General features: G+C 37.2%; 3 protein-coding genes across 3 annotated transcripts; all 3 read right to left on the reverse strand.

Annotated features, from left to right (window-relative positions):
• Nucleotides 1-1,156: 1,156 nt before the first annotated feature.
• Nucleotides 1,157-2,690, reverse strand: LOC111343077 (octopamine receptor beta-2R). Its single transcript, XM_088727884.1, has one exon. It carries the CDS (start codon nucleotides 2,579-2,581, stop codon nucleotides 1,667-1,669), a length of 915 nt encoding a protein of 304 aa, XP_088584010.1. The 5' UTR covers nucleotides 2,582-2,690; the 3' UTR covers nucleotides 1,157-1,666.
• Nucleotides 2,691-6,754: 4,064 nt separating this feature from the next.
• On the reverse strand, nucleotides 6,755-7,418 carry LOC148726653 (neurotrimin-like). The gene is made up of 2 exons (XM_088728022.1): nucleotides 7,051-7,418; nucleotides 6,755-6,876 (listed from the first exon to the last, which is right to left on the reverse strand). The coding sequence occupies exons 1-2, from the start codon at nucleotides 7,229-7,231 to the stop codon at nucleotides 6,770-6,772; spliced, it is 288 nt and encodes a 95-aa protein (XP_088584148.1). The 5' UTR covers nucleotides 7,232-7,418; the 3' UTR covers nucleotides 6,755-6,769.
• A 92-nt stretch (nucleotides 7,419-7,510) lies between these two features.
• On the reverse strand, nucleotides 7,511-9,625 carry LOC148726654 (limbic system-associated membrane protein-like). Its single transcript, XM_088726345.1, has 3 exons — nucleotides 9,439-9,625; nucleotides 8,536-8,778; nucleotides 7,511-7,593 (listed from the first exon to the last, which is right to left on the reverse strand). The coding sequence occupies exons 1-3, from the start codon at nucleotides 9,590-9,592 to the stop codon at nucleotides 7,511-7,513; spliced, it is 480 nt and encodes a 159-aa protein (XP_088582471.1). The 5' UTR covers nucleotides 9,593-9,625.
• Nucleotides 9,626-12,807: the final 3,182 nt, after the last annotated feature.

Below are 12,807 nucleotides of genomic sequence, written 5' to 3' on the forward strand. Positions count from 1 at the left end.
CACGTAATTAGAAACAATACTGGATTTGATTAGTACGTCGTGGAAACATCGAGGGATTAATTTTCTGTATTCGAAGAGAGAATATCTTAACATTTTAGTCAGTACTAACGCCCTAAGGAGCATCTAAATTTGAGAAGCAAGCAAAGCCTTGATCTTAACTAGGTGACCTTATTCGACGGAAGGATGGAACAGTAGAATGGCAGGGTGGCAGAATATCCTAGAACGTGACACGTCTTGCTGTACGAAACAAGGGTCTCATAAAAATGGAATTGTTATATGCGGCAGGTGCTCAAATTAAAACAAGCCGTAGATGCTATGGTTAAAAGTGAATACTAGGAGATCGCTTATTGATATTTCATCCTAGTCAGATGGTAACAACAAATATTCAGATTTAGATCTTGCAATGCCTGATGCAAAGGTTCAATACGCGCCACACAAATTGATATTATTTTGCAATCTCAATAATACAAGCCGGATCTTGTGATAAAAAAAAAAATAATGCGACAAAACAGTTATCATCGAGGTAAGTGAACATATTTTAGTTACATTAATTTTATGAAACCCTACTGCTCGTTCTAATTTAAGTTGAGAAGTTAATATCATCTAATTTCTTATTGTAATCATATAAAAAAGCATATTTTTGTGAGAAAGCAGCTTTCGTATGATTATTTGGGCTCCGTCTGTCGAGAGCTGTGACAAAAACCAACCGTAATGCGTCAAATAAACGTATGCACCGTTGCGCAAAGGGTCAATTAGGTGCGTTTCACTGATTTGAAAACTATGAATAAAGATGAAATAAGCCCTTTACTTCGGACATCTATATCTTTAAGTTCAACATTGGATTCTTGTCCACTGTAAACGTGACTAGTATGCCTAGGAATTTGAGACAATGCCGAGATAACTATCAACTCAAAAATACCTATAAAATCGAATGAATACAGTTTCTTATGATAAAACATGAATTTATCAACAAAGTTGAAATGGTAAATTGGCCACCGTTACGATTATACAAGCTGACGTTTCGAGCGTTAGCCCTTCATCGGAACGAATGACAAAGGGCTAACGCTCGAAACGTCAGCTTGTATAATCGTAACGGTGGCCAATTTACCATTTCAACTTTGCTGATATATATACAAATTATTTCGTTACCCCCACCGACGCAGCTCCAAACAGTTTATTTAGAAACTATCAGCCTTTACTCTTATGATAAATGCAGGAACATCTCTGTAAAATCGACTGAGTATAGTTTAATAAAACAAACAATATGTGCATGTGTTGAGTCCACTGAAGCAATCAAGCGGTACAGTTAAAGACTTCATTACAAAATGAATGTCGGCTAATATCTTCTAACTGTTGCTTATTTAACCAAGCAGCCCCCTGGACTATTGTAGGTGGACCCAGAGATGATTACATTTTTGACTGCGTTTCTCATTATCTAGTTCGAACTTAGAGAAAACTTTGATCAAATGAAGGATAGTTTTGTATGCCTCGTAGATGCGAACTTCGAAGTGGATCTCAGGGGGGGGGGGGGAGGGATGAGTACTGACTGTTACGAAGTGTAGACTAATTTTAGTTTCTTTTCGCTGTTGATAGACCACTTTCGAGATCTCCCAGTCAACGCGTTCCACGAAATGTATTAAATGGTCTCTTATACAAAATTCACATTTCAGCGTGCTTCCCTTTCCAGACTTTCTGGATAGAGTGTCACAGAATCTACTTCTGTTTCCTTTCTAGTTACAGATTTTTCCTTTCTACAAAACAATTTCAGTTTCTTTACTTCTTCCTTTATATCTTTTCTAAGGAAAGTGTACACAAATGGATTCATTGCCGAGTTCGCAATCAGTAAGAGCCGACGAATCATTTGAAGTATTTCAGTGTCATCGCAGAGTTTTAAAACATTTTTGCACATCGTGTAATAAACTTCCAAGGCATAACAAAATACAAAGAGAAACGCAACCATCAATATCATCTTTAAAGCTCTTGGTCCTTCTCGCTGATTCTCCATTTTGGCTTTTCCTTTCGACCTGTTTTTGTGTTTTGTTTGTTCCCTTTTAGCAATTATGCTAATTCGTACGGCAGCGAATAAAATGAGTAAACAAGGAAGAACCTCAAATATTATAATTATCGCAGGAAGAAAGTACTTGAATGCTTCTTTCTTATGTAGATAATAAACGGGAGTGAAGACAATACCACGCAAACTAATAGGAAAAAGCCACGAGATCGTGATCCAAATGGCCACAGTCCTTTCCGATGTCTTGACTCTGTGGTACAAGGGTTTCGTGATGGCGAGGTAACGGTCAACCGTCATGGCGCAGAGATTACATACTGACGAATAAATGAAGATCCAGCGAAAAGCTCTTAAAATACTTGTTTGGCAGGACAACCAACGATCACAAAAAAACAGTGGAGGATAGAAACTTACAGCAACCAAGGCATCCGCTACAGCAAGAGAAGTGATGTACCAGTTGAGTTTGCTTAAGCGAAGATTCCCTCTCAGGAAGATCAGCAAAATCACGAAAATGTTTCCAAACAAAGCTGCTATTGTTAACGTCCAAGCAATAGTCACAAACAGTGCTGACATGATGCTTATGTGAGGTTTATTGCTCTCCTGACGAACGAAAGATCGGAATGTGCTCTTTAAGAAGTTCGAAAATGAAAAACAGCAGATATCACTAAGTTCCTGTCATAGAATACAGACAATTATTTTGCATTGCATGATTATGCAAATTCCGATCGATTCAGTAATGCACAGTAGGTATATTTCATTTTCGTTCTTTAATACCGGAAGTTTGATTCCTTTTAACTAAAGCAGACTTTGATTAAGGGAACAAAATGCAATCAAATGATAAAGAATCTAAGTTCGCAACAACTCAATCTTGTGAATCACAGTTATTAATCATTGACAGATTATACTTGATCAGGAAAGTAGGTAGATGCATTCACCGAAATTTCGTTGACCAAACGATCAGAAAGGGTGCTAGTGACATCAACGCACACGCTACGCATGCGGAGACGTTTTTCATCCCTGTTTTAGCCCATTGTCAATACTCAGCGTTGTGCCAGCAGTTTATTGCTTCAGAGCATACTTATTCGTGTGGGCTTAGCCCACGTATCCTATTCGTTAAGATCATTAAAAGCAACCATGCACTAGTTATTCATAATTACTGCAGTGACGATAACAATCTGAACAGCCTCTGCTCTGCCATAGCATTTAAAGTCTACTAGCAAAAAGTAACCATAAAACCGCCAAATAATTGAATGTAGCATTTAACACGACCAAAGGTAGTCAGTTTACTTATCTCTAGGTGGCCAGTTTACTTATTTCTTTCGATACGAATAATCCCAAAACCTTTAAGTCTATTTTTTCGAAATTCGGATGAAATTCGGATTTTTGTTACAAGCTTATAGCTAAAGTTTCTATGCACCCTACCGTGCCTTCAGTTGTTGACTTAAATTTTTCAAAGAAGCTTGTTTAAAATAAGTTTATCACTTAAAAAAACACCAAACACAACAGCAATAACAACAACAACAGTAACAATACAAAAAAAAAAAAAAGAAAAAAACATGAATTAGCAAACAGAAAAGACCTGACCTGGAAAAGTTTTTCGAACTACCACCTCTTCAACTTCTAGACTGCCAAGTTTTCCATCGTTCGCTACCTGTGTCAGCAGTTCACTTACATAACTTTCAACGACAGAGTTGTTAAATTTAAATTCCAAGTGAGCAATGATACCTCCTGGGCTATAAGATAAACAAAAAAAAAAAACAAATGAAAACGTTTTTGGTTGGAAAACACATGAAATAACTGTGTAATGCAGGAGTGGTCTATAGTGCTTCAGTTGAAATCTAGAGTTCCCCCATGAACATTGTGACGATCCCACTTCTCAATTTACCTATTATTCTTTCAATACCCAAATCTCGATACTTTCACTTCAACCGTAAAACAATAGAATCAGTTGGAGGCTGTTGGTGTAATTCCCAGTACATTGTTCATTTCTTTGGGTGTCTAAAGTAAGATTTCTTGTAATTCTCTATAATACTGTTCTATCTATTCAGATGCGAATTCAAATTCGAAAAATTCCAGCACAGCCTTACTTAAGGCCCCTTTAGGTGATCTGTAAACCTTCCAGCGTCGGATAAACGATATTCACTTTAAACGAATTAATTAGAAATAAGAAAAAATTGGACTTCGAGATTCCTTTGATCCTCCACACCCTATAGCTGCCACACTTACTCTCCATACTTTTTTCTCTCTTGCTATGGTATTGATATGGAGAAACTGATGCCCCAATCCACAGTTTTGAAATGAAGTTTAGAGTGAGGCCTTTCATCTAGAATGAATTCTCACCATCACGCAACACAATAGGTCTATGAGGGTACCGGTGTCGCACTCGATATTTGAAATGTTACTAAATTCTTTTCACAAGTTGCGAAGCCATATAGAAGCTTTGATGTGTTGCTATCTCCCCGGATAACTCTTGCTTTTCTTAAATTTTTAAGATATTACGTTATCGTCATCGTAATGAAATTACCAAAGCACTTACAGTTTTATCAATCTCCTGGAGAAGCGTTTTTGTCTCTGGATTTTCCAAGTTCTCGTATACTGGTTTGAAATCTCACTTGATCCTAAGTACCACAATGAAATTTTTCCTGGGTTCCTCTAATAGGAGCAAGAGAAGTATGAAAAGAAGAGAAATTTGGGTTTAAACTGAGCATGAAGTCGCAAATAGCCAAATTCACAAAATATAAATATGTGCGCGCAAGGCTAAATGCATATTTATGCTTTGGAGAGTTAACAAGTTATTCATTATGGGCCACCATAAAGTTTATGTGAACATTCTATTTTTCTATGTGTATGTGGTATGTATTAGGTGTACACAATTTGCTAAAACGATAATCTTAATTGGAGGTATCTATAAATAGATGAGCACAGTAGCCCGTAAAACGAATATTTTGGCTAGAGTAAAGAATGCACTTTAAAATGTGTGCTTAACATGTATCGAATGTAATGGAAAATAATTTTTTTTTCTACAAATTTACAAGTTGTTCCGACCTGTTTCCAGACAGTTTGTCCCTTTCTTTCCCGGAGGGCAGGAACAGATGTATGTACCAAACTCACGACACGATTTTCCAGCAGTGCATGATCCCTCACAAAGACCACCTGTAAAGAATGACAGTTAAAAATCACGAAATAGTTACATTTTCAACTTCTAAATAAGCTTAAGCTATATAGCGACAGTAAAAATAATAGAGGGGGTACAGGTGCTAAATTCATTGGATCAAAAAATAAAACAAAAGATATTTCAGTTACAGATGGTTTTTTGTACTCAATATATTTCTGACCTATATCGTTGTCATTACGAACTGAACTTCTTAGAATATTTTGGGCATTCTCATCCAAACACCAACGAGTAGAAGTAACAGTAACTCCATGAAAAAGCCGACGTACACCAGGATGACAATTAGATAAATTATCGTTGGGAACTCTTAGAAGCTATCTCTCCATCAGGGGCTGTAAGACCACTGACTTTAACAATGCATTTTTTTCAGACTTGCAGCACCGCTAAACATAGTTTCCCTCCTCCTTCGCATCCTCGAGGCTTAATTATCGACTTCTCGTTAACCAATTAGTCAAAACTCTTCGTCCGCCATCGTCTATCTTTTGCTCAACTTACCCTATTCTTTGCAATCTTGTCCTATTTTCCTTTTTGGACATAGGCGAAGGTATTTTCCGAATTCTCTGCAATTCCGTCGCTTCGTACATTCCTCAAGGCAAGGGTTTCCTACAAGCAGAAACAGTCACACGACACTATTGGATAAGTAAAAGTTCTGTAGGTGTTTTTCATTGCAAAAGCAAAAATTTACTGGCTAAAATTTTCAAACTTTTGATATGCACGAAGAAAAGACATTATTAGACTATTTCTCATAATATTTTAAAGCTCCATTCTTAGGAAATCTTTGAATAAAATCCTACCTGTGCTTATCACTGTACAAGTGAGGGTTTACTCTTTAGATAAGCTTCGGATTTGCATTTGTGGACTGGCTAAGTGGTGACGACTTTTTAACACAATTTCGCAACATAAACGTACCGACACAAATACATGAAAAATTGACATTTACCAGAACCCTACCAAAAACCATGCATGTATATGCATTAACAACAACAGTTCAAATCTCCACGCCACAAATTAAGCGAACCTCGTAACAAGCATCAAAGGACTTGGCGACTTGGTTACTTAAGAGTAGTTTCCAATTTAGTGTCGAAAAACCCAACACAACAATAATCGCAGCGACCAATAAAAAGGTTAGCATTATCGTTAGCAGATCAGAGCACACAGCGAAAACAAGGAGACTTCCTGAGGCGTGACCAAGTCGCAATTGTTTTAGTTTTACATCTGATTGGTGGATAGGAGGGCACGATTTTTCTGGATCAATCTGAGAGCTGAGTCCAGTGAAACCAAATAAATCTCAGATTGCTTTCGACACTAATAGAAGGTATCAGTCTGAACAAACAAACACAAGAACTTTGTGGATTGTACACCTATTGTAGGTCAATGTTGTGAGCAAACAAAATACAATCATAACAGCCATAAATAATTCACTTACGATGTACTGTTATGCTGACATCAAATCAGCTACATTTTATGCTGACATCCTTAGTAACAGGGCTTCCAACACCATTCTCAGCAGTACATCTGTACAGTCCTTCGTCCTGACTGCCACGGATGATCAAAGGGAAGTTGACTGGACTGCTATCGGCGACTTTTGTTCAAGTTATAGTTGGTGCTGGATTACCTTCTGCCATACAGAACAAACTCACTACGTCACCTTCGTTTATGGTCTGCCCACCAGAAATGTCTGTAATTGTTGGTTCGTCTTTAAGAGGAACAAATCATGAAAAAGTCATTAAAAAATGTAAGGATTTTTACTTCATTTCAAATTCTGGCAAAATACTGTCGGATTTTGGAAGCGTTAAGGTAGAGGTTCCCCACTCAAAGATCTCAAGTTCAAAGAAAGGACGATAAATGCAGTCAACATCAACAAACTTACACTGCACATCAATGGCTGCCATCTCTGTTACATTATCACACTCATTACTGGCTTCACATTTGTATTCACCAGCTTCATCCCTGCTGATGTTCACAAGCTCCAACATATATCTACTATGACGATGACCATTAGGTTTCATGCAAGACACTATTGGTGAGGGCATTCCAGATACCTTACACATCAGAGTCACATTGTCACCTTCAATCACCTCCTTATTGTTGATTGGTTGTATGGATGGAGGCACTATTAAAAAAAAAAAAAAGAAAAGAAAAAAAAAAAGAAAAGAAACCTAAACAACAAACAGAACGGCTAACTCTGGTAATAACTCTAGATTTTCGATTTCTTTCTCCAACCAGTTGAAACGCCACACTGCAAATAAACGGACCTCTTACTGGTCCTGTGCCTAGCAAACACCATAGCAGTGTCATTCTTATACAGCTGGTATGACGTCACTGCTGGCTTAGCTTTTAAAGCTGATGACTTCTCCCTTGCACGCCTTGTTGTTCATGGCAGAACTCATTAACTGGACATTCTCTGGTTTGGCTACGGAAGAAGAGACAATTTATAACTACAACTTCTTTGATCCCAACTGGTTACATATCAGATTTCACAAAACACTCTTCCTACATTATCTACCGTCCTTTAATTCTTGCCACACACGTTAAGAAGAAGTACTGTGCATTTCCTAGTGGATTCATAATAAAGCCCCCTGTCATTAATTGAGTTGAAAACTTACATACGAAATTTATACAACATTTAGGCAATTACTTACAATTGTTACGAGGATCGAATTATTTTTACTGAATCTGTCACGCAATCCCAGACTTTTCTAGAATTATCTATAATCTGTAATATTCCAGAAACTTCTTTCATGTGACTCAGCAGTTTCCAAAAATAGTACAACTTGTAATACGCTATAAATAGTAATAGAACATTCTAGATAACTAAAATAAATGTATAAAAGCTGGCTTATGAGAAGTACAAAAAGAGATTTGCCCGAGGGCTTACCCTCGTGGCTTGCTGACTGAAGTTGTGGAAGCTATGTTGTGACGAGGCTATGACCTTTTGACCTTGCGATATCCGGAGAGAAGAAAGAGATGAAGAAGACGATATTCGAGAGAGAAAGAAGATAAAGAATACAGAGTTTACTATGGAGTCCTCCGGAAGAGTTTTTGTACTAGGAAAGAATACGATAAATCAAGAAAGCCAAGCGATGTGGTCTTCAGTCGGCGGATGTTGGAATTGGAAGTTGATCAAGATGATGAACACTTCTACGGCATAAAGGATTGTAAGCCTGTTTTGTGAACTGCTTAACTTAATCCTTAACCTAACTATATTAGACAATGTAAAACTAATTAAATAATAGTTAAAATGGGTAACTGCTTGTTGTTACATTTTTGTTGCGTGCCATATGTCGTACTCGGGAGTCTATTTTCATATATGCTTTGTTAGCGGACATTTGTTGGTCATTCGTGCACGTAACACAATGCACATCAATTTTTGCCATCTCTGTTGCATTGCCACACTCATTACTGGCCTCACATGTGTATTCACCAAATTCATTCCTGCTAATGTTCACAAGCTCCAACAAATTTCCAGCAACACTTTCACCATTGGGCTTAATCCAAGACTCGTTTCGTTGAGGCATTCCAGATGCAGTACATGTTAGATTTACAGTTTCACCTTCAGTTAAATTCTGATCTCGAATTTTTTCTATAGTTGAAGGCACTGTGGACAAACACAAAATTAACAACTGAACCAAAATCAAAACCTTTGGTAAGTAAATAAATCTCTTTTTTGGAAATGTTGCATTAATCAAACACATTTGTACGTCAAAATTCATCGATACCTTACACACACGTACAAATGCCGTAGATGGGTCCCCTGTAACAAACGGGTTGAGTGATTGCATCCGAAGTATTTGTCATTTTTTTCTTCTTTGGTCACAGCAGTTATAAGGAATGGAAATAAATTAATTGGATTCATAGCTTTCTTTGGTTGCTTGTTTGATTAGATGACTCTGGCAACGGTAGTGGAACTGAATGTGCGAAATGCGTATCACAAAAATGGTAATGGTTTCTTTTCTTTTTGTCGTTGTTGTTTCTTTTTTCAGTACTTAAATCATCTAACAAGGACAAGGGCATACCTTAAACGCTCTTATCAATATCTTTAAAAACCTTTTTTCTCACTCCACCCTTTACATGTAACACGATCCCTTTGAATATGCCAAACAGCTAAGCCAACGATGTAAATTGGTGAGTGAAAGCAAGAAAACAGCTTTACAGCTTCAGTATGTACAGTTAAGCTTACCATTTTCTGTAACTATAACTTATGAACTGACTCCTGATCCTAAAGAGTTGTTGGCTACACATTTGTATGTAAACACACCGCTCGTTGACACGTTTCTTGTCCATATTCCTAAAGGGTTTACGTCTAAGATAGCAGCGTCGTTCTCGAACAGCTGGTATGATGTAATCGATGGTCTAGCATCAGCTGAGCAGTTAAAGCTAATTCTGGCACCCTTACATGCTTTGTTATCCATGGCAGATGAAATAAATTGCACATTCTTTGGTTTGTCTAAGAGAATTGCAGACAGATTGTGTCAAATATTGTAGATAGTAGAAAGCTCACTGCAATCATTTTTTCCTCAGGTTATGCAAAAGTGCGCATAGAAATTTAAAGTTCTATATGATCTAAAACCCTGAGGGCGGGTTATTTGAACGAAGTCAAAGCCTTAGACATTGTTTAAGGCAAAAACACTTGTAAAAGGTTGTTTGGACAGTTTTTCCACTTAATTCACCTGAAAAGACGGGAATTGTCCTTTCTATCTCCCCTTGATATCCTGTGAAAGATGGTGCATGTAGAAAACCTCGAGACGCCAAAAGATCCAGCTGCTTAGAATTTCAGAGCAATTAAGACTTGCAGCATGATTTTTAGTCCCGAGTGGCAGAAATCTTCTTGTTTGATATTTGAGATCGTACTCTACACTTTTAATGAGGTCTGCAACTGAGTTTTCTCTGAAGTGAAAGCGAGTTCGAAAATCTGCTAAATTCCTCAAAAAGGTAAATTCTATCTATACGTTGCCTAATTTTTCGAGATCAATAAAGGCTAATAGTTTCGAAAGAAACTGTTTGAGGCTGCGTCGGTGGGAGTAACGAAATAATTTGGATATATCAACAAAGTTAAAGTGGTAAATTCGTCACCGTAACGATTACAAAAGCTTCGACGAAGGGCTAACGCTCGAAATGTCAGCTTTTGCAATTGTTACGTTGGCCAATTTACCGCTTCAACTTTGCTGATATATCCTAATTTTTCTAGACTATCGATAATGTTTATTGGCGTGTTCCCTTAACTGTCTGAAACACGTAATCCTTACATTTTAAAGTGGCTGGCAATGAAAGTGCCCAAAAAACTGCGTCTAAATCAACTTCCGAGCAGGTCTAAGTCATTATTGTTCTTTAGCGGTGGTTAATCATGGTCTAAGCATGGGTTAGACGATTACTTTCACAAAAGCTGTTTCAAATGTAGTAGGTAATTCAATGTACATAACTCTCTGCAAAATTAAAACAAATATTAATGGATGAATTGAGTTAATCAAGTACTAAACCAACACCGAGATGGATATGATAAATATGATAATAATGACGTGAATACTTTGCTCTGACCTTTTGTTGTCTCAATGTATTGCGAATTGCACACTTTAGTTTGCTTACATTATTTTATATTACCTTTACCTTACTCCAATTTATACAAATTGTACACGTGTATATCATACATGTGACAAAAGCTACCTCTAGTGAATGGATTTACATAAACTTTACATAAACTGACGTTTCCTTCCGCACTGTCCAAACCTTATAGGCTAAATATTTCTGTCAGAGCCCCATGTACCTGGGGCAAATAAACTTTTAAACTAGTTTGAGAGGTGCTAAGCTCTCTTACCATTAGTTTAGCTTTTGGATAGCTTATGGAGGCTTTTCATTTTACCCAATTATTCCTGAATATTTTTTCTCACAACGTTATAACCTCTTAGGAAACCCTTCATTTTAGCTTTGTCTGCCTACATCTCAGAGATGCGTTCCATTTCTCATTGTCTGATTGAAATCAGCAAATCACTCTTCACCCATTTTTAAGGAATAAAAAGAAAAGTTTCAGTGATGCTTCACATAAACAAGTCTCTCCATTGCAAAAAAGTGAAATAGAAATATGGCAAACTGACATAATGTGTTAAGGATATACAAGAAGCACCAAGTAACGAAGGACAACTGTATACACTAATTGCGATATTGAGACGGCAATACAACATTATATTGACGGCTAGTTGGGAGAAAATATATTCCGTGTCACATCGTTACAATTTTTATGACTGTAAAAGTCGAATTTTCAATAAATACTGTTGAACTTAAAGTGAAATATTTGTACAATAATTTGAATGCGGCGGTAATTTGTTTGTGTACGTCAGCAACCCAATTTAGTGCAACGACGTCGACTTCGTAGTATTGCCACAAAAGTTAGACGGCAATGCTACGAAATATTGACGGCTCGCGCATAGCCAAAACTATAAGAAGATCGCGATACTTGTATTTACTTACACCACACATCAAATCTTGTCACATTTGTCGCATTCCCACACTCATTATTGTCTTCACACTTGTAGTCACCAGCTTCACTCCTGCCAACGTTTTCAACCTTCAACGGGTTTCTACTAACACGTTCAATCAATCAATCAATTCTTTATTTAAACACGTGACACCTAGGAGTACAGAAGTTCTCGTTAAAACGTGTACGTGTATGTACAGTTAGAAATAAAACATAATTTCTGTAAGAATATAATTAATAAGTAGATATATTAAATAACTACAAACAGGATCAAAGAACATAGACAAGAGCTATCATCAGAAACTTACAATATGAACAATATTTACAATCACCACCGCTAAGCCATGTGGGCTTTAAGAGAACGCTTGAATGAAACAATATCTTGAGATTCTCTGAGTTTAGGGGATAGCGCATTCCAAAGTTTACTAGCTAAAAATTAAAATGACCGATGTAAAAAATCAAGATTAAAAGGAGGTAAGTCTAGCCTTGTACTGAGCCCACGTAAACTATACGGTACATTTCTAAAATTAAAAAAATCACTCATATAAGGAGCCCCCTTATCATACAAGCACTTATATAACATAACTAACGATTGGAGTTGCCTACGATTCTCCAAGGACTTAATGTCACCCAGCTTGAGGAGGAAGTCGTATGACACAGACTTCGAGAAGCCTAATACAGTTCTTAACATAAAGTAATTAGTTGTCTCTATTTTAGTAGTCTCCGCGTTACCTACTCCGAGTAAAAGTGAACTGCAGTACTCAAGATGAGGGAGAACATAGGCCTTGTATAAACGAACTAACATGTCCTTAGAAATAAACTTACGTATTTTCCGCAAAGCCGAAGCCTTTGCGCATCCCTTATTCAGCTGTTGCTTTATGTGCGCTTTAAATGTTAATTTGCTATCTAGGACCACCCCTTGGATTTTGAGTGTACCCTTTGTATAGACATTAGAATCTTTAAGATGGAAATCATACTGGTATGAAGACGGGCCAATAACGATAGCTTGCGTTTTGGCGGCATTAATCTGTAAAGAAATTCATTTAGAACCATCTTGATAGAACGCTCAGATCAGAGTTAATTATATACTGCAAGACTGTTGGTGAGACATCAGAGGCGTAATGAGTAGTGTCGTCAGCGTATAGCCTCAAGGACGTA

Source organism: Stylophora pistillata, chromosome 7 (genome assembly GCF_964205215.1).
Source record: "Stylophora pistillata chromosome 7, jaStyPist1.2, whole genome shotgun sequence".
In the NCBI taxonomy this organism is placed as follows: Eukaryota; Metazoa; Cnidaria; class Anthozoa; order Scleractinia; family Pocilloporidae; genus Stylophora; species Stylophora pistillata.

Coding starts and splice junctions, on each gene's coding strand:
- LOC111343077 (XM_088727884.1), bottom strand. CDS start 2,581: ATGTCAGCACTGTTTGTGACTATTGCTTGGACGTTAACAATAGCAGCT.
- LOC148726653 (XM_088728022.1), bottom strand. CDS start 7,231: ATGTGTAAGGTATCTGGAATGCCCTCACCAATAGTGTCTTGCATGAAA. Junction 6,877..7,050: donor GGCAGCCATTGATGTGCAGT/GTAAGTTTGTTG, acceptor TTCCTCTTAAAG/ACGAACCAACAATTACAGAC.
- LOC148726654 (XM_088726345.1), bottom strand. CDS start 9,592: ATGGATAACAAAGCATGTAAGGGTGCCAGAATTAGCTTTAACTGCTCA. Junction 8,779..9,438: donor AAGAAACGTGTCAACGAGCG/GTGTGTTTACAT, acceptor GTTTGTCCACAG/TGCCTTCAACTATAGAAAAA. Junction 7,594..8,535: donor GGCAAAAATTGATGTGCATT/GTGTTACGTGCA, acceptor CTTCTTCCGTAG/CCAAACCAGAGAATGTCCAG.